General features: G+C 39.9%; 2 protein-coding genes across 4 annotated transcripts in view; one reads left to right on the forward strand and one right to left on the reverse strand.

Annotated features, from left to right (window-relative positions):
* Positions 1 to 7,747, forward strand: part of LOC116985227 (gamma-secretase activating protein) — a 53,729-nt gene extending 45,982 nt beyond the window's left edge. For 2 of the 3 annotated variants that reach the window (XM_033039859.1, XM_033039858.1), the window contains exons 28-31: positions 56 to 117; positions 572 to 676; positions 3,038 to 3,137; positions 7,035 to 7,747. In XM_033039859.1, coding sequence (XP_032895750.1) covers positions 56 to 117; positions 572 to 676; positions 3,038 to 3,137; positions 7,035 to 7,135 — 368 coding nt within the window. In that variant the 3' untranslated portion in view covers positions 7,136 to 7,747. Of the gene's footprint in view, positions 1 to 55; positions 118 to 571; positions 677 to 3,037; positions 3,138 to 7,034 lie in introns of those variants that run through there. The other variant, XR_004415223.1, reaches the window with a different exon arrangement.
* Positions 7,748 to 13,062: 5,315 nt separating this feature from the next.
* The window catches only part of ccdc146 (coiled-coil domain containing 146), a 104,387-nt gene continuing 96,230 nt past the window's right edge, over positions 13,063 to 21,219 (reverse strand). The window contains exons 17-19 of the mRNA XM_033039860.1: positions 16,851 to 16,988; positions 14,348 to 14,596; positions 13,063 to 13,658 (exon numbers count right to left, since the gene is read on the reverse strand). Of these exons, the coding sequence (XP_032895751.1) occupies positions 13,455 to 13,658; positions 14,348 to 14,596; positions 16,851 to 16,988 (591 nt within the window). The 3' untranslated portion in view covers positions 13,063 to 13,454. The remainder of the gene's footprint in view (positions 13,659 to 14,347; positions 14,597 to 16,850; positions 16,989 to 21,219) is intronic.

A 21,219-nucleotide genomic window follows, 5' to 3' on the forward strand; every position in this document is an offset into this window, starting at 1 on the left:
TTTAAGAAAGTATTACCAATACTATTTGAACAAATATGTATTTTCTTGCTTTCAGAACTTGATAATTCTGAAATTAATGAAAGATTCAAATTGAGTATTATGGCAAGAATTCCAGAGGTGGGTGGTGATCCCAAATATATATTCCTTTTACCGTTTTCTTCCTGACTCTTCTCAATGGTTGGGATTTTCAAATATTTCATAAACATTGAATACAAAGACTAATGAGCCTGTAAAGCATAGTCTTATTACAATTGAATCTGTTATAGCTGTAATATATCTGGTTTAAAATAAAAATACACCTTCTGCTAATCATCCTTGTTGACATGGCTATATGTGAGAGTGGATTATGTAATCATACTCCAGAAATTGTTAGAACGGGTGTGTAAGTACTTTTCAGAAAAAAGGGATTGTTCTGTAAACAGTTGTTAAAACCTCAGTAAGAAGATACCAGGACCAATTTGGAAAGTCTGATTCTTTACTGTTTGCAAATTTTTTGGATGCTTTGTTGAAGTAAAACAAAAGCTTTAGTTTGATGCTCGATTTTGAGTTAGTAATGTGTTCTCTTTTATAGATTATTGAACAGAAAATCTGTTGCCTCTGGGATCATCCAATCAGTACATCACATGTTGCTCGGAACTACGTGGAAATACTCCTGAAAAAACGTTCCACCCAGCAGGTGATTGGTAAAGCCCAACAATCAAGAGTAAGATCTGACTGATTATTATCTTGCTTAATAAACCCCCAGGCATCAGCTTCACCACTAGCCTTGCATTCCCCTAACCACGATTTTCTCCAGATCTTCTTTCACTAGTCCTTGGGTTTCTTAACATTTCTAGATTGTTATTTATGTTCTGCTTTATGAAGAGAGATCCAAAGTATGTGTTCAATTGGACTGTCATTTCTATCTTCCCAATTATAACTCATTGTGTCTGATAAACTAAATAAAATTTCCTTAATTAAGAGTATTTTATTGTCATACGTCCTGAAATAGACAATAGGTGCAGGTGTAGGCCATTCGGCCCTTTGACACAGCACTGCCATTCAATGTGATCATGGGTGATCATCCCCAATCAGTACCCAGTTTCTGCCTTCTCCCCATATCCTCTGACTCCGCTATTTATAAGAGCCCTAGCTAGCTCTCTCTTGAAAACATCCAAAGAACCCGCCTCCACCGCCCTCTGAGGCAGAGAATTCCACAGACTCACAACTCTGTGAGAAAAAGTGTTTTGTCATCTCCGTTCTAAATGGCTTACTCCTCATTCTTAAACTGTGGCCCCTGGTTCTGGACTCCCCCAACATCGGGAACATGTTTCCTGCCTCTAGCGTGTCCAAACCCGTAACATAAAATGGAACAATGGAATTCTCACTTGCAGCAGCAAGACTTACAGATGATTTTGTTTTGTGAACTTGCATTTACTAAGACAAAACAGTGATTCTTCTATGATTGTTTATCAGTTAGGAGTGAGGCATTAGTAAACTGAGGACTGAGTAAATTTAAATAAAAAATTGTGCGGAAAAAAATGAAGTCGGGCCGCATTTGTGGAGAAAGAGGCAGAATTAATGGGCATGATTGCTGACAACTTTGATTTGGATTTGTGGGTTTATGGCCATTTGAAATAAAGTGTAATTGGATTATGTGCAATGTAGTATGTGGTATGTAGTCTGGGACGCTGGCAAATTCAGAAGGTCGAGGATACCAAGCGACGTCTTCCGTTGGAAGTGTTTTAAGTTTTAACTTTTTAAGTTTTCCTAAAACGTTAAAAGTTAATTAATTCCATAATTGTATATATGTGACAGAGATTTATTTTGAATTTACAGTTAGTAGAAATACAAAGTATTTTGTTGATTAATGTTTGCAATTTGTAGTGTAGACTAAAAACTTTCAGTTCTTTAAAATGAACAGTTAGATGGAACCGGTCAACAATTGTTGTACTTCCGGTGGCGCTGGTGCCAGCTGCCTCCACCTACAGCCCGGTATTTTTTTGTTTTTTTGTTTTTGTTAAAGTGTGTTTTTGATGGGTTTTTTTATGTCTTTATGTGGGGGAAGTGGGCACGGTAAGGGGGATACCGTCCTTCAGTCGCTTCCTGGAGAGGACGCGACTATTATTCGAGTCACATCCTCGCCCCCACCCCAGCGGCCTACCTGGATTGGCGCGGTCTTTCCTGCCGGGATTGACCAGAGCTCCAGCAGCGGCGGGACAGCGCTGAAAAATCGCGGGGCTGGCGATGCCTTACCGGGGGTCACCGTCTGGAGCCCGGAGTGCTGGACCTGCTGCACCGACATCATGGAGCTGCGGTTTGCGGGCTCCCAACGCGGGCGGCGCTGATAGACAACGCGGGGTCCTGCGACTCCGCCCGGCTCGGCCTGCGGACCCGGGAGCTGCAGACTCCGGCTGCGGGAGGCGGCTGATCTGGAGGTCCGGGCCGCTGAGGAGGATGTTCACCGTCGGGGTTCGGCGTCGGCGTTCCACCAGCCCGGCGAGAGGGCCTGAACATCGGGCCACCCGGGGCGGCGACTGCGGGTGCTAGGAAGGCCTCGACCACGAGTGAACAACTGGGAAGAACGGAGGGGGGGCTGGCTGGACTATGGTGCCTTCCTCGCCTTGGTGCCACTGTGTTATGTTGTGTCGTGGACTTTCAGTGTTTGTGCTTTTTTTTAAAAAATTCTATTTTATTTTTAATATGTTTTATTATTTATTATTATTTATTTATTTATATGATACTGCCTGTAAGGGAAATTCATTTTGTTGTCTCTAACTGAGACAATGACAATAAATTTGAATACAATACAATACAATAAACCAAACCAGACATCAGAAGTGAAACATGTCAGAGTTGTAAAGTTTTCCTGACTGCAGCCAAGTTCAGATAGACATAGAATGTTGTTTATTTTCAATGAAATACAGTAATGTGTCAAGAAAAAGATATTCGGAAACCATGAACATTTGAAATGACATAGCTGAACAATAATTTCTTTACAGTTAAAGTACGGTTTTTGTAGGCTAAACTAGTGATTTTTGCCATTTTCATATTGTAGAAATCAAGACCTATTTTCATACGGGAACAGGACCCATTTGAGAATGAATTTCTACCGCTGACTTACCTAGCAAGAATCTTAACAGAAGTGGAATACGAAGGCAAGTAAAATTGTTTGTCTTTGGTCGGTTTTTGTCTTCTGATGTTTAAGAATGCAAGCAATATTAGTTTAAAGAAAGACATGTACATTTGGTTAATAACTAATTTGCATTTTTGTAAAAACAGGAACAAATATAAATGTTTCTCTGATTTGTATTGCGATTTAATCCAATCTCAATTTTTGTAGTAGTGATGACAGTGAAATTGCCATAATTAGACTATGAAATGGGTAGCAACTTTGGGAATTCCCTCAGTTGTCATTCATCGTGAAGCTTCCACCACAAAGATCACTGGAATTTTTTGGGCCAGCCTCTTGCTTTTCTTCTGACTGCAGATTCTAGGCCATAAAGTTCCTATGAATTGGTTTATTTTATTTTCTTTGGTGCTAGTTGAGGTAAATATACAGAAGAGAACATCGGATATTGGTGCTGTTCTTACAATAAAACTGAGATACGATTAATTTTACTTTTGACAATGCAACGGTATTTTAGTACTTTGTTTAAGTTTCCCCAGAGAGAATATATCCACATTTTGGAGTAATAGTTGCAAAGTTAATTAAATATTTGAGATCTAAACATTTCAGAGTTTACTTTGGGGATAATAAATAATAAAAAAAACATTATCCGTGTGTTCTAAGTATATGAACAGTAATGAAAATGAGTATATAACTTAGAACATTACAGCATTGGAACATGCCCTTCAGCCCCCAATGTCTATGCTGACCATGACTGCAATCAAAACTAGTCACATCTGCCTGTATGTGGTCCATATCATTCTTTATCCTGCCTGATGATGTTTTTGTCTAAACACCTCTTAACTATTGCTATCACATCTGCTTCTACCACCTTCCCTGGTAGTGTGGACCAGGTACATTGCACACAGTGTAGAGAAAAAAAAACAGGTCTTGCAAATCTCCTTCACATTTTTTCCTCATCATAAATCTATGCCCTCAGGTATTTGACATTTCCACCCTGGGCGAAAGGTTCTGACTGTCCATCCTACCTGTCCCTCTCAATTTTTATAAATATCTAGTAGATCTCCCCTCCGCCTCTGTCACTCCAGGGAAAACAGCCCAAGTGTGGCCTACGATTTAATGGCAAATCCTTCCCATGGTGTGGCAACCAGAACTATACGTAATACTCCAGATGTGACTTGATCAATGTGACTTCCCCAACTTTTATTCTTAGTGCTCCAACCAATGAAGGCAAGCATGCCATTTGCTCCTGTTATCACCTTAACCACTTGCATTGCCACTTTCAGGGAGCTATGGACTTGCATCCAAAGATCCCTCTGTACACCAATACTTCTAAGGGCCCTACATTTACTACATTCCTCTCACATTTGACCTCCCAAAGAGCATTACTTTACTGGTCTGGATCAAGTATTGTGTGTAGTTCTGATTACCCCATTACAAGGATGTTGTGGACATTCTGGAGAAGGTACAGAGCAGGTACAGACCAGAATGATGTCTAGACTAGATACTGGGAGCAGCTGGGACAGACTCTCTGGACCACTGAAGGTTGCGGGTAGACCTGATATAAAATGATGAGAGGCATGGATAGGATGGACAGACAAATAGTAGAGGGCAAAGTTTAAAGAAGATGTTCTTTATACAGAGGGTGGCGAGTGCTGGGTAGGTGGTTGAGGCAGATCTGATAGCAGCATTTAAGAATCTATCAGATAGTCATGTGGATGTACAGGGAATGGGGGGGATATAGAAACATAGAAAATAGGTGCAGGAGTAGGCCATTCGGCCCTTCGAGCCTGCAACGCCATTCAATATGATCATGGCTGATCATCCAACTCAGTATCCTGTACCTGCCTTCTCTCCATACCCCCGATCCCTTTAGCCACAAGGGCCACATCTAACTCCCTCTTAAATATAGCCAATGAACTGGCCTCAACTACCTTCTGCGGGAGAGAATTCCAGAGATTCACCACTCTCTGTGTGAAAATAGTTTTCCGCATCTCGGTCCTAAAAGATTTCCCCCTTATCCTTAAACTGTGAACCCTTGTTCTGGACTTCCCCAACATCGGGAACAATCTTCCTGCATCTAGCCTGTCCAACCCCTTAAGAATTTTGTAAGTTTCTATAAGATCCCCCCCCTCAATCTTCTAAATTCTAGCGAGTACAAACCGAGTCTATCCAGTCTTTCTTCATATGAAAGTCCTGACATCCCAGGAATCAGTCTGGTGAACTTTCTCTCTACAAGAACCTTCTATGGCAAGAATGTCTTTCCTCAGATTAGGAGACCAAAACTGTACGCAATACTCCAGGTGTGGTCTCACCAAGACCCTGTACAACTGCAGTAGAACCTCCCTGCTCCTATACTCAAATCCTTTTGCTATGAATGCTAACATACCATTCGCCTTCTTCACTGCCTGCTGCACCTGCATGCCTACTTTTAATGACTGGTGTACCATGACACCCAGGTCTCGTTGCATCTCCCACTTTCCTAATCATCCACCATTCAGATAATAATCTACTTTCATGTTTATGCCACCAAAGTGGATAACCTCATATTCATCCACATTATACTGCATCTGCCATGCATTTGTCCACTCACCCAGCCTATCCAAGTCACCTTGCAGCCTCCTAGCATCCTCCTCACAGCTAACACTGCCCCCCAGCTTCGAGTCATCTGCAAACTTGGAGATGTTGCATTCAATTCCCTCGTCCAAATCATTAATATATATCGTAAATAGCTGAGGTCCCAGAACTGAGCCTTGCGGTACCCCACTAGTCACTGCCTGCCATTGTGAAAAGGACCCGTTTACTCTTACTCTTTGCTTCCTGTCTGCCAGCCAGTTCTCTATCCACATCAATACTGAACCCCCAATACTGTGTGCTTTAATATGGATTAAGTGCATGCAGATAAGAGTCTGAAGAAAGGTTTAGACCCAAAATGTTACCTATTCCTTCTCTCTGGAGAATACTCCAACTTTTTGGCTCTATCTTTGGTCTTGACATCATATTCGGCACAGATATTGTGTGCCAAGGGGACTGTTCTTGTGCTGTTCTGTTTTTTGTTCTCATCATCTTTGTCATCTCCTCAAAAAAAAAAGTTTGTACATCCTCCCCCACAAAACATCATGCTTTCTGTCCCAAATAAGCACTTGATCATAAATCTTATCCTTAAGAATCTTCTCCAAGGCTCAACTGCCTATAATTTCCTGGTTTGTCTTTGCTGTCCTTCTTAAACAGAGGAACAGTCGTTGCTATTCTGCACTTCTGGCTCTTTGCCAGTGGCTAAAGAGGATAAAAAGATTTCCGTCATGGTGCCAGCAATCTCCTTTTTTGCCCCTCTAACTAACCTGGGATCGATTTCATCAAGCCCAAGAGAGTTGTCCATCTTGATACTCTTACATCTCATATTTCTTTCATGATATCAACTTATCAGCATACCACTTCTTGGTGAATACCGATGCAAAGTACTCATTTAATATCTTGCCCGTTTCCTCTGGCTCCAGGCACAAATGTCCCACTCTGTCCTTGAGTTGTCCTACCCTCTCTCTAGTGACCCACTTGCTTTTAATGCCTGCATAAAAAGCCTTGGGATTTATTTTAATCCAACTTGTCAAGAAATTAGGTATGTAATATATTCAAGCAAAAGAGTATATTCAAATCAAAAAACAATAGATTGTTTTAAAGTACTAAACTAATTGAGACCTGTTAATACAGAACAAGGGAGGGATGTAAAAATGCAGCCATTATTTTGAATAGCAGCATGAGTTTGATAGGTGCAATGTTCTTTATTTCTATGACTGTTTACATTTAAAGATGGGCCTAGTTTCACTATCTTATCATAATAATGTGATGGGTAGCATACTCTATGAAGAATACATGATAAGAGTCAAGCAGGATACACCATCTATCCTCACTGTATTTTTCTCTGCAGCACCGAACCCTTTTGAAGCCCAGCAGAATGTGGATGTAAAGTTTGTGGAAGAAGTAGCATTGAAGCAAACATTCATTCTTCTTGGTCTTGGAAATAAATAGAATGTAAGGTTACAACTGCGGATAAAACTTAAAACCTGACAATATTTGTCAAGTACCATTGTATGCATACTTTTTTCTTTATGTCAACTTGAAAAAGAGAACAAGCAGGACATGGTTACATTATTGAAGACAGCAGAGAGAGGGCAAGTTGGCTCTAATGTGGCTACAGATTCCACTCATTGACAGCATGGATTCTGCTGCAATTGTTGAGTTAAGAGTGTTCAAACTGTGTGCCTTTCAAAAGGAATGACTGCTTTTTCATTCTACCAGCCAGCTTTCAATGAGGACGCGATAACTGTCTAATCTGAGCTCTCAATTGAAGGGACGAGTACAGTGTTGGGATGCATGTTCATAGTATTTGCTTTTATAAATGCAAATTTAGTTCTTCAGTATTTTTAAAAATAAAATAAAACCCAAGGAGAAGTATGTTCAATGTGGCCAATAATTGAAATTAAATTATAAGGAATTTGCAGTATATTGTTTGAGGCATTATTTTGCAACATTTCTTTATTCTAACAGATGAAGTAGAGCCAAAAAGCACTATTTACTTTAAAATTCTTGAAATAACAATATATTGCATTTTGAGTAAAATAAAACTTCTTTTGAATGCCATGCTGTATGTGTGAATTTGTGGGTCTATATTCTGTTTCAGCATATTGTATACCATCATTCTACAGTGAATTTGGTCAACGAGGAACATTGATAACCTAATTTTAAAGTTTGATGATCTTCCATGTTATCTAGAAAAAAAATGCATTAGTCTTGGATTGAGTTAAAGATGAACATTTCCAGAAATTAGTATTGATGCACTCTAGCCCATTGTTCACATTATTAAATGCAATTCCCCATAACAGCTACATTTCCCTTCATGCCAACCTAGTGGTTTTCAAGTAAAATCACATTAAGGGTAAATTAATTGAATATTTATCAAAACACTGTAATTGACGTTCATTGCACATAATCAATCTGAGATATTACATATTTTTTCCTCTAGTGTCACCTGACCATCATATTTGCATCATTTTAATTGCCATTTGGAACTAAACATCTTATAATTTTGATACCTACCACTGCACTGATTTCTCTTTTCCCCAATTATAATTTTTTTCCCCAAAGTTTCAAACTATCTTCTGTTTAACTATAACTATGCTGGATTATTGTCAAAATATAGATATGAAATTGATGCCGAAGGACTGCATCTTGTACCCTATAACTTGCGTCCTGTCTTGTAGCTAATCAAATTTGTGAAACATATTTGAGAACCTGAAACAGTGCTACAAAAGCATTTTGTTTCTTCTGTGTTCTGAGAAACACCTGCCGACCTGTGGGCAGCTGACCCTTCAATAGACATTCAGGTTTAAAAATACCCAAAGGATTTTACTTGTCTAACCGAACATGAAGTCAAGAACTAAATAATTTATGCATAAAATTTAACCTCAAACCAGTTTTACATAAAGACCCACTTTTTAAATTGATGATGATGGTGTTCTGCTTTCTAGGATAAAGCCGGTTCTTAGAGTATTTATTTGTAGATGTCATACCAAACATATTACAGGAACATAGGTTAATCAAATACTTTGCAGCATATATTGATTTACTATTTATTTATAACAACGATGAGGATTATAGATGGAGCATTTTCCCAACGCAGGGGAGTCTAGAACTAGTCGCCTTTAAAGTGCGAGATTTAAAGGAGATCTGAGGGATACATCTTTCATTCAGGTTGGTGAATATCTGGAATGAAGTGCCAGAGGGGGTAGTGAAGCAGGGTGTAAACACAATGTTTTATGGGGAGGAACAGCTTGGAGGGATAGGGAATAGTGCAGGCAAATGCAGTTAAAATAGATGGGCTTAATGGTTGGACTGGACAAGGTGGGCTGAAAGGTTGCATTTTTATGTCATAATTCTCTGAAACATTACTGATGTATGTTTACTTCGATTTAGTAGAGAGTGCAGTATGGCACATATTAGATGAAGCTTGGAACTTGAAGGATGGAAGGACAAAATATTTTATGCGTGAACATTTGTAACCTAGGAACAATCAAATATAGTTTGCTCCTTCCACTTCTGCAATATATGTTGGCAACTACATGAAAACTTATTCTTGGTTTGAACCAGGGTAACTAGTAAAGACAGATCCCAAGAAATATGCATTGTTATTTCCAAATAATTGCTGATTCTATGACTAATTCAGATGCGGTTATCGTGGGTAGAATTTCCCATAAGGAAGTCGTAATTTTGTCTTCATTGACAGTTTCTATTATTGACACTGTTTTTGAAAGTGTGGGTTAATGTGACATATGATTGGGAGATTAAATGGCTCTACATTATGTCAGCTTGCTTATCTTTAAGGAATAACTACTTCATGTACCAGCATGAAGTACAAATAAGACTATACATTCCAAACAATGTACTCACCTGCCTCATCATCTCAGAACATGCAGAACTGTAAGGGCATAAGTCATCCTCCTATTCAAGAGACTCTGAGAAGATAGATGTTTCTCTCTCTTTATGTCTTTTTGTGTACGCTCTTAAGTGAGAGACGAACATTGACCATTTCCAGGTATTGAACGTGGGATGCTTCTGAGTTCATTAAAATTATGTGTTTGTAGTTAGCATCCTGGTTCATTTATTGTCATTGGTGCTAATGTGAATGCAATTAATTGGTGCTCAAGTCAATTTATTAGGATAATGAAAATCAAAATATTGCAGATGCTAGAAGTGTGAAATAAAATCAGAAAATTCTGGAAAAATACAAGCAGGTCAGACAGCTTTTGTGGAAAAAGAGTTAACATTTCAGGTCAGATTCTTTGTCAGAACTTGTAAAGATAAAACAAGATAGGTTTAAGTTACAGAGAAGATGGGCTGTGTAAGCAATAGATAGAACACATTGAGTATCGCAAGCTTTTTGGGTCAGGCACTGCTGATTCATTGTGGAGCTCCTCTGGTTAATTGGTTAATGGGGGCAGTTAAGATAAATAAAGTGAATAAAACCCATAAGATGAGGCAGTTAGTGAGTGAGACTACCAAACAAGAATGTGAAAAGATACTAAATCAGGGATGTAGTCCCAGCAGGCCAGGCTCTGATGAAGAAAAAACAGAATTGGCTTCTAGCAGAAATGATCAGTTTTGATGGATGCAAAGAAAATGCAAGTTACCTGAAGTATTAGAATTGATATTGAGTCCCAAAGGCTACTGTGTCCCCCAAAGGAAGTTGAAGTGCTGCTCTTCTTGCTAATGTTGGGCCTGTTTAGTACAATGCCAGAGGCCACAGATTGGCAGGTGGGGCATGTTTGTAAAGAAGAATTGAAGCTGCGGGCCATCAATCCAAGGAAGGCAACTGGACCCGACGGCGTCTCTGGACGCGTGCTGAAGGACTGCGCTGACCAGCTGGCTGGAGTCTGTACGAGGATTTTCAACCAGTCTCTGGCCCAGTCCACTGTTCCACCCTGTCTGAAGTCCGCAACCATAGTCCCCTTGCCCAAAAAACCCCACATTTCCAGCCTCAACGACTACCGGCCAGTCGCACTCACACCAGTGGTGATGAAGTGTTTTGAAAAACTGGTCCGGGGTCACATCACATCACTCCTGCCCCGAAGCAGTGACCCCCACCAGTTTGCGTACAGAGCGAATAGATCTACAGAGGACGCTGTAGCCACAGCTCTCCATGCTGCACTGTCCCACCTGGAGCAGCGGGGGAGCTACGTGCGGATGCTCTTTGTGGACTACAGCTCTGCCTTTAATACCATCCTTCCCCACAAACTGGTGGACAAACTGGGGGACTTGGGACTTCCACACTCCACCTGCATGTGGATAAATAGCTTCCTGTCGGGTCACAGCCAGAGAGTCAGAGTGGGCCATCACACATCCACGGCCCTCAGCCTCAGTACCGGCTCTCCACAGGGCTGCGTGCTGAGCCCCCTGCTCTACACCATCTACACACGACTGCATCCCCGCCCACCACAGCAACACCATTGTCAAATTTGCGGATGACACTACGGTGGTGGGACTCATCTCCGGGGGGGACGAGTACGCCTACCGGGATGAGGTGGAGCAGCTGAGAAGCTCTGTGGAGAAAATAACCTGCTCCTTAACACCTTAAAGACCAAGGAGATAATAATAGACTTCAGGAAGAATAAAACGGACATGGTACCATTAATTATCAGAGGGGACTGTGTGGAGAGGGTGGCGGATTTCCGCTTCCTGGGAATCCATATTGAGGAGGACCTGACGTGGAGCGTGAACACCTCTGCGCTGCTGAAAAAGGTCCAGCAGAGACTGCACTTCCTGAGGGTGCTCAGGAAGAATAACATCACTCAGAGACTGCTGCTGTCCTTTTATCGGTGCTCCATTGAGAGCCTCCTAACATACTGTGTATGCGTATGGTACACCAGCTGCACAGCGGCTCAGAGGAAAGCGCTCCAGAGGGCCATTGACAACGCCCAGAGGATTGTCGGATGCCCTCTCCTTACCTTGGAGGACTTACACAGTTCCCGCTGCATCAAAAAATCCCAGAGTATTATAAAGGACATTTCCCACCCCGGACACTCCCTGTTTGAACTGTTACCGTCAGGCAGACGGTACAGATCTACAAGGACAAGGACAAACAGACTTAAAAACAGTTTTTACCCCACTGCTATAAAGGCACTAAATGTAGCCGCCAAGGAACGCAGGGGCGATACATACTAAGAGACTGTGAAATCGACAGAAGGATGTAGGGCTGGGTGTTTATGCGTGCTATTTTTATGATATTTATTTTAGTTGTTTATCTTTTTAAATATTTTACCTTGTATGTATCGTTAGCTTTTAGAAATGTTTGAATGGTGCACTGACTGGCTGACATTTTACAATTTCGTTGTACATGGTTCATGTTACAATGACAATAAAGAAACTATTCTATTCTATTCTATTCTATTCTATTCTAAGTCTCTGTCTCAAGTCAAGTCAAGAGAATTTATTGTCATTTGTCCCAGATAGGACAATGAAATGCTTGCTTGCTGCAGCACAACAGAATATTGTAAGCATAAATACAGAACAGTTCAGTGTGTCTATATAGCATATACCATGTGTATATATATACATATAAATAAACAGATAAAGTGCAATAGGCTGTTATAGTTCAGAGTCTGTTTGTTGGTGATTTTAATAGCCTGATGGCTGTGGGGAAGAAGCTGTTCCTGAACCTGGATTACTAGATTTCAGGCTCCTGTACCTTCTACCTGATGGTAGCAGAGAGATGAGTGTGTGGCCAGGATGGTGTGGGCCCTTGATGATGTTGGCAGCCTTTTTGAGGCAGTGACTGCGATAGATCCCCTCGATGGTGGGAAGGTCAGAGCCGATGATGGACTGGACAGTGGTCACAACTTTCTGCATTCTTTTCCTGGTCTGTATCAGAACAGGCCTGTGTCAGTTGAATTCTGATATCTACCCATTAAAAGCCTGACCTTTGTACATTTTTTGAGTTTTATTTGTATTCCCACTCATTTAACTGGTTTAATTAACTGGATAATCTGCAATTTAAGCAACCCGATCATTACTGTATCAGAGATACTCCCCCACTTTCATTGCAACTTAAAACTAGTGTTTTCTCATTCCTAGTTGTGATGAAGACAGGTTTTTGATATGAAACATTAACTCTGTTTCACTTTCCACCGATGCCTGGCACTCTGAGTGTTTCTATCATTTTCTTATTTTCATCAGGATAACCTTCCCACCATCTGTTCAGAAATTTATTTGTGTTTCTCTTCAATTATTTGGTATTTCCAAAGGCTGATTTCTTCCTGCACATTTCACTGATATTTTTAATGAAATGGGGCTGATAAAAAAATATTGAAGATTGTAAATTCTATTATTTTTTGATTTTATAAATACTAATTAGAAAATATGCTAATTTGATTTTTTTTAAAACAACTCCCTAAAATAGCAAATTGTCAAGAATGTAATTGTTTATTTAGCACGGAAATGAGATACATATTCTATTCATTATTAGTTCTTCAAAACATTGCACAGTACTTATACCAGATACCACAGTGATGATATACATGTTGGCACAATAATCTGTTTTTTGGCTGTTGGCATCTTGCGCAATTGCAACACTTTCAGTTTTGTATTTATTAAAGAATATTATAATATATTAAACTGATTTCAGTCTGCTAAAACTTTAATCAAACTCATTTAGACATGTTAACCTAAAAAGCATTTATAGTTATTTATCTAAAACCGTTCAAAACATAAATGCTTAAACAGCACTAATGTGCTGGCTTGTGGTAGACTTTGTTACTGTTAAAATGCATTAATATGGCTTTGGGTACACTTAACATTATATTTCAATTGGTTTAGTGACTGGTTTTCTATAATGTCGCATATGTGCGCTAGGTTCACTGGGTTTAAAAGGAACCATTTTCCCATAAGGACGTGGAATAGGTAGTCCAGACTCGCAATCCGGGATATATGCATTTGGCCTTGGCTCAGCTGCTGTATATACTCCATCGGGCAATAAGTGTCTCTCCTCCTCTTCAGCTTCCTAATTTAGGAACAAAATTGGGTAGTTGTTAGGCAAATTGCTCAATACGGATTGATACACACATGTTCACTGTGGTTGGTGCTACATAACAATGTTTCTATATTGAAACATAGCATTACAAAGTGAATTACTATTGCAGTAGTGCATTACAAAATAGAAGTTATCGGAGTTATTAATTAGAATTATATTCCAGAAAAGGGTCTGCCATGTGCTATAAAAAAAAAAAAAATTAAGATACTGGAAATCAAACTCCAACAGAAAATACTGGGAAGACCAGAACAAAGTGGGACTAGATCACAATTTGAACACACTCTAGCTTTACCCTGACAGATATGATAATGAACTATCCATTCCTTCTCTGCAATTTAAGACAATTTTGGTTTTCTCTTTCCCAGATGTGACACAAGGAGTTTGGCCCAACCTAATGGTTTCCTGAATGTTCTTGCTTAATCTGACTCTTAAGACTGATTCAAGCTGCTTTTATTTCCAAAGCAGCTCCAAAGCTATTACTGAGTATTTAAATAAAGGCTAGAATTGTATTTTTTTTAAACTGTCATGAACTATATTTAAGTTTGAGGTGTTAGATGTCAGAACCTAATTAGGTTTCAGTGACGCACAGAAATCTATTTACAATCTTTAGTGTTCTTGTGACCATTGTTTACAGACTTGGTAGTCAGTTGGATTTGTACCTTGTATTTCATCTTAATCTCCATCATCTGTCTGTTTTCTTTATCCAACATTTTCAGCCATTCGGTTTCAAACTCCTCACTGGGTGCCATTCCCTGCTCCATTCGTAGATGACACGACTCCAGGAATTGCTGCTTATCCCTGACGTTATGTTGGAGTTGCATGGCATTGGCCTGTTGCATTGACAGCTCTGAGACTACAGCCATCATCTTCCGTGTAATGTCCTTCATCTTTCCTTGAACATCATTCACCTGCAGATTTTGATTTTAATTCACATGGGAAACCCTCCAATACATTCATTTATCATAATAAAATAAAAAAATTAAACTCTCTGGAACCAGAATTATTATGTGGGTGGTGCTTAGTTTTCTGCCTGTAGTAGGCAGTTTAAAGTGTGAGGAATCTGAATGGCAGTGCATTTATTAATTAGAGTCCAGGAAGACTTGTTAAGAGGGAAGCTTCTGCCCTTGAGGCAAAACTTGAATGTACTGGATGAAAGTTCCAGCATTAGATGAGCAATAATTTGACCTTGTTACTGAAGAGAATCAACTACTGGAACGCTGAAATAAAACAAACAAATGCTGGGTACAATGGCCAGGCAGCTCTGTCATATTAATTATTTTCCTGCATTTTTGTTTTTATTACAAAGAGCTCTTGCTTATACACAGTTTTTTCCATGTTGTGTAATCAGTGGTTCAAGGTTTCAAGGTCAGTTCATTGTCACATGTACTAATTAAGGTACAGTGAAATTTGAGTTACCATACAGTCATACTAAGTGAAAAGCAACAGGACACACAACCACATAAACATCTACCACCGTGGATACCACATTCCTCACTGTGATGGAAGGCAATGACAAATTATAGGCTAAGACAGGACAAATGGTGAACTTGGGATGAAATAGACAAGACTTGTTCGTATACTGGACGTAGACTGGTCAATGGAATGGTTGTGGTTGCAAATTGTAATATTATGAGGGAGTGCAATCTTTTTACAGTGGATAACGGTATTTGGTAATAGGAAACAGGCAAGATAATGATCACAGAGGGTGTAAGTGCGTTCAGAGGGGGAAAGATTAGAGTGAGACAGGGGAGTGGAGAAGTTGAGGCGGTTGACGTCGCGGCGGCAGTTCTGGATAAAGAGTTCCAGAGCCGGGACTTTATGAGAGGGGTTCCACGAGGAGGGGGTGCGTTGGAGACGGGAAAAGGGGTCATCATTGGGGGGCGAGGACTCCTTCCCATGGAAGTGCGCTGTGAGGCGGAGACGACGGTAGAAGCGCTCCAAGTCATGGTGGGCGCGGAACTCATTGAGATGGGGGCGGAGGGGGACAAAGGTCAGTCTGAAGAAGGGTTTCGGCCCGAAACGTCGCCTATTTCCTTCGCTCCATAGATGCTGCTGCACCCGCTGAGTTTCTCCAGCAATTTTGTGTACCTAAGATAATGATCACAATTTGTGCTGTCTTGGGTTGCCTGCCATATATTTGTACCCTAGTTCTGATCCTACTTTGCTCTGTCTTTAGATACATGAAAACAATGTAGTTTCTCCTAGCCCAAAATACCGTGATCACTTCATTGATCATAATGGTCAAGAGCTAATTGGCATATGGTACAATGTAGCAGATGATCCAACATTTTTTTTGTTTTATTTCAGTGTTCCAGTAAAGGTTCAGGCTACATTGACCTTAATTATTTGTAAATAAGGCTATCCATGTCCATTTTCAAAAATGGGCAGAATACCAAGGGTGTGGTCCACTGCCAAGTAAACTGTCCTTGCAGCATTTAAATGCTCTTTTATAGTGCAACATAAAAGATCTTTTGCCATTAATTCCATGAAGGGCGGGACAATTTTAGCCAATATTTATCCTGCAACCAGAGGCTAAAAACGGATCAACTGGTCCCTATCTCATAGCTGTTTTTATGGCTTGTCAAATTTGGCTTGTATATTACAACAGCAACAACAAAGTTAATGAGGAAGAAATGTTTGAGCTGGCAGTAGGCGATGGATCTCGTATGGGTACAGGCAGATGAGGGAGAGAGTTCTGGGATGGAGCAGTATGAACAGAACCAGAGGTTTGGTAGTGAGGGGGGTCAGAAGTGGAATATGGTGGAGAAATATCTGGTGATTATGTTCTGGTGTGGGAGTAGAATGGGCTGTGAGAAAAATAATTGGATCTGGGATAGTGATTCAGGGGAGGTGGTAAAGGTTTGGAAAGGCAGTAGGGTGGGGTTCAAACTGTGATTAAAATAGGTGAACTTAGGAAGGAGGAGGGGACATGCATTTTAAGAAGACAATGCAGGATGCCATCTGCAAGAAAAGTCTTAATAAAAAATCAATGTTTTCAATAAACAGAAATCACAATCAAAGCATTTACAATATTAAAATGATGGACAATTCTTAAATAGTATAGATGATTTCAAATGTTCACCATAACTATAAATATTGCAAATCAATAATTTGAAATACTTTGTTTCTCTGATTAAGATTCAATGGTGAAAAATATTTTACCTTCTTAGCCAAGGCCAGTGTGTCTTGTTTGCCATTCATTGCTTTAACATTGGTTCTTTCAGCGAGGCGATCCACCTGTTCCAGGATGAGATCCTTTTCCAATATTTGCTCCTCCTTTCTTGCAAGTGTCAGCTCCATCTATGGTTATGGAGAAAAGGATATAATTCATGAAATTAACCAGAAACAAAATAATGAGGCAGTTGAATATATGTAGTGCAATATGCATAGTGAGTAATAAAAGTCCGATGTTCAGAATTATATTAATTGTCTAAAGATTTCACCATCGGAAAGATAACCTGAGGAAAAAATACAAGAAGTTTTTTGAAGATGAAAACAGACTTGGATGTACAATTAGTACATGGAAAATTAAATCATCTTAGCCTCTTTATTTCAAAATGAAGGCATCTGACAAAAGTCTTTAGAATTATGCTTAAATTGATTTAGTGATAGCTTAACCTGGGTGAGCTCTGGGCCATTAATAAATCAATGAAGTAAATTCTCAGAAACTGCTTTTCTCAATGGTTAGGATGCAGCACATAACACCACGTGGAGTGTTGAGGTAAAGAGCTCTGATGCTTTGAAGAGAAGCTGAAGAAATGAAAGAGAAAGATATGGAGGGGTGATATCCTCTGGAACAAGAGGCCTGTTTAGAGCGCACACTACTACAGAGCTATCAAAGTGAAAGGCTAATCTCGTTCCAGTATATTCTGTGGTTTTGCAAATTTGCCTAGATCTTATATTCTTGTCATATGTTTTTGTTAAGCTTTTTTTTGGATGCACAAAAAAATGGACAGCTTGTGCCTGAGCAATTTCCTTAATTAGGTAGGAGCTTGTTATGATTATCTGGAATTTCTTAACATAATTAAGTTCATGCCAGATTATAATTATAAATTCCCTACTTATAAAAGGCAAATACTAGACATCTGGAACATAAACAGAAAATGTTGGAAATAATCCACAGGTCAGGCGGAATCAGTGGGCTGAAAATAGACTAATGCTACGTGTAAATGGTTATTAATCATAAGGAATAGAAGAATTAGGCCTTTCGGCCCATCAAGTCTACTCCGCTATTCAATCATGGCTGATCTATCTCTACCTCGTAACCCCATTCTCCTGCCTTCTCCCCTTGTGACCACTTTATAATTATATTTTTGCATTCACCTTGAGTAAAAATACCATCTCAATATCTACCCTAGCAAATGTCATCACAAATTAAATAATCACAATCAGATATGACATGAGGCCCAGTTTGCTGATCAAGTTCCAGTATTAATGTTATGATATTTGTTAAACATCATTAGTCTCACTTCCATATAATATGGGACACTGTTTAAGGAAGTATACAAAATAAAGTTGTCATTGCTTTCAAACAGTGACAGATTTAAATTTGTGAACAGGCTTGAAGTCATCAGAATAATTGCAATGTTTTCCTTTGGCATCAGCTGAACTGAATTCTGTTTACTGTACAACATAAATCATATAACCATTCTGGCAACTCGCTCGCAGGGTGCACAGCTGCTGCCATTGTAGTTCACTAAATCATGATGTTCCTGTCTTGGGTGTCCCTCTGAAATGTTGAGGTTTATTTTTTTCAATTAATGGATAGAAGTCACAGCTTTGGATTACCCAGTCAATGTTAGGAACGTTAAAACCTCCCACCAACCTCTCCTATCTAGTACTTAATTAACTGCTAACGATTGGAGGGGCCTATAATAGCCCCATCAAAGTAATAATTCCTTTCTTGTTTCTGTTCTACCCATATAGCCTCACTGGGTGATCCCCCCACCAAATATCTTCATTAACAGAAAATAACTTTGGTTTGCCGGCATGTGGAACATAATGTGCAGTTTTGGTCATCCCATTACATGAACATTATGGAGGTTTTTGAGAGGGTCAAGTCAAGTCAACTCACATTTATTTATATAGCACATTTAAAAAACAACTCTTGTTGGCCAAAGTGCTTTACATTTGTTATAAGAATAGTATAAACAAACTACATACATATATACATATAACCCTCGCTCAGTGGACGTCAGGAAAGGCTTGGGAGTATAGATAAGATTTTAGTCTTGACTTAAAGGAGTCGATGGAGGGGGCAGTTCTGATGGGAAGGGGGATGCTGTTCCACAGTCTAGGGGCTGCAACCGCAAAGGCGCGGTCGCCCCTAAGCTTATGCCTAGACCGCGGGATATTCAGCAGCCCCAAGTCAGCCGATCTGAGGGACCTGGAGGTGGAGTGGTGGGTGAGAAGACTTTTAATGTAGGAGGGGGCAAGCCCATTGAGGGCTTTGTAGACATAGAGGAGGGACATGAAATGTATACAGAACCGCACAGGGAGCCAGTGGAGAGGCCAGGATCGGGGTGATGTCCGTTTTTCGGGTGCCCTTCAGGAGTCTCGCTGCGGCGTTTTGGACCAGTTGCAGGCGGGACAGGGAAGATTGGCTGATGCCAGTGTAAAGAAAGTTGCAGTAATGCAGTAAGGTGCAGAGAGGTTTACCAGAATGCTCCTGGATTAGAGGATATTGCTATTTGGAGAATTTGGACAAATTTCATTGTTCTCAGTGGCTGAGGGGACACCTAATAGAAGTTGATAAAATTATTAGAGTATACTTAAAATAGACAGAATAATTTTCCCAGTGTGAATATTTCAAATAACAGAGGGCGTAGCTATATACCATCAAAAGCATCTACAGGAAGCATTGCCTCACGAAGGTTCATTGATCATCAAGGATCCCACCAACCAGGCCATGCCTCTACTTGCTACAATCTGGCACAGCAGCAAGTTTGGCAAGAGCTGCATTCCTACAACTGTCAGGCTATTGAATCAACCTGCACAACTGTAATTCCTCCTCGACAACAGAATACCACGGACCACATCTTGTGCACTACCATGTTACGCAGCATCAGGCAAGAGCAAGCCTCCTGACAATTACTACATCCACTGACTGCACTGATAGGTGTCACTTCCAAATTAGGTATGCAGACAGTATACCAACCAACAGAGGGAAAAATCCAATTCAAACTTAATTATCGCTCGATTCCTTTAGCCCTAAGAGCCAAATCTAACTCTCTCTTGAAAACATCCAGTGAATTAGCCTCCACTGTCTTCTGTGGCAGGGAATTCCACAGTTTCACAACTCTCTGGGTGAAGAGGTTTTTGCTCATCTCAGTCCTAAATGGCCTACTCCTTATTCTTAAACTGTGATGCTGGTTCTGGACTCCCCCAACATCAGGAACATTTTTCCTGCATCTAGCCTGTCCAATCCTTTAAGAATTTTATATGTTTTTATAAGATTCCTTCTCACCCTTCTAAATTCCAGTGAATATTAGCCCAGTCGACCAATTCTTTCATCATATGTCGGTCCCGCCATCCCGGGAATTAACCTGGTGAACCTATGCTGCACTCCCTCAATAGCAATAATATCCTTTCTCAAATTAGGAGACCAAAATTGCACACAATACTGCAGTAGGAACTCCTTGCTCCTAACTCCAATGAATATTTATGAAATATTTTATGGGGCCTATTCAAGGGCAGGATATTAGCAATAAGTTCTTGCCTTGCCAAAGATGACTACATCCCATGAGTGAACAAAAATGCTACACAAAAAACAAATGTAACTCAACAAATATGCTCCACACTATGTGTGAAAGCAAGTATGCAAATGTAAAAACTCTTTCAGTGGTCTTATTTCTAGCTATGAGATTATTTTAAGAGTTTCAAATAGGATGAGTTGTAACTTTGAGGTGAACTTCAATAAAAAAAACATGCAATTAACAACACCAACATAAATGTGAACATTATTTCTAAAGGCATATGCCATTTTCTTTAACACAGGTTCACAGCATTCAAATGGAAAGACAGAATTATCAACAAATGTTGATAATACCACAGCACAGAATTATCAAAATTATCAAAATTTCTAAAGTGTATACAAGAGAGCCATTGAGCCTGTGTGTATATAGTCCTACTAGAAATGGGGCAGTACTGAAACTTCCAGGATGTGTATAAACAAATGGTTGTGGTTCATTGGCAAAGCATGTTGGAGATAGAGGCTATAAGTTTGTTAATTTCAAAGAAGTTATACAAACGAAGGCCCTGCATTTTGAGGGGGCAGTGGGGGAGTGAGATTTCAATATCATAGTGCATTATAAAAGTGAGATTTCAATATCATAATGCATTATTAAAGTATACCGGGAGCGCTAACCTTGAGATAGGTCTACATTGCACATGCGGGAGTCACACAAAATTCAGGACCAAAGTCTGCACATAAGGGTAAAAGGTACAAATGTCAGGTCCAAATGAACTCTGGATGTCAAAGGATATTGAGGTCAGGATAAAGATGAAAAGGGCATCATATTGCAGAACACAC

Source organism: Amblyraja radiata, chromosome 21 (assembly GCF_010909765.2).
Source record: "Amblyraja radiata isolate CabotCenter1 chromosome 21, sAmbRad1.1.pri, whole genome shotgun sequence".
NCBI lineage: Eukaryota > Metazoa > Chordata > Chondrichthyes > Rajiformes > Rajidae > Amblyraja > Amblyraja radiata.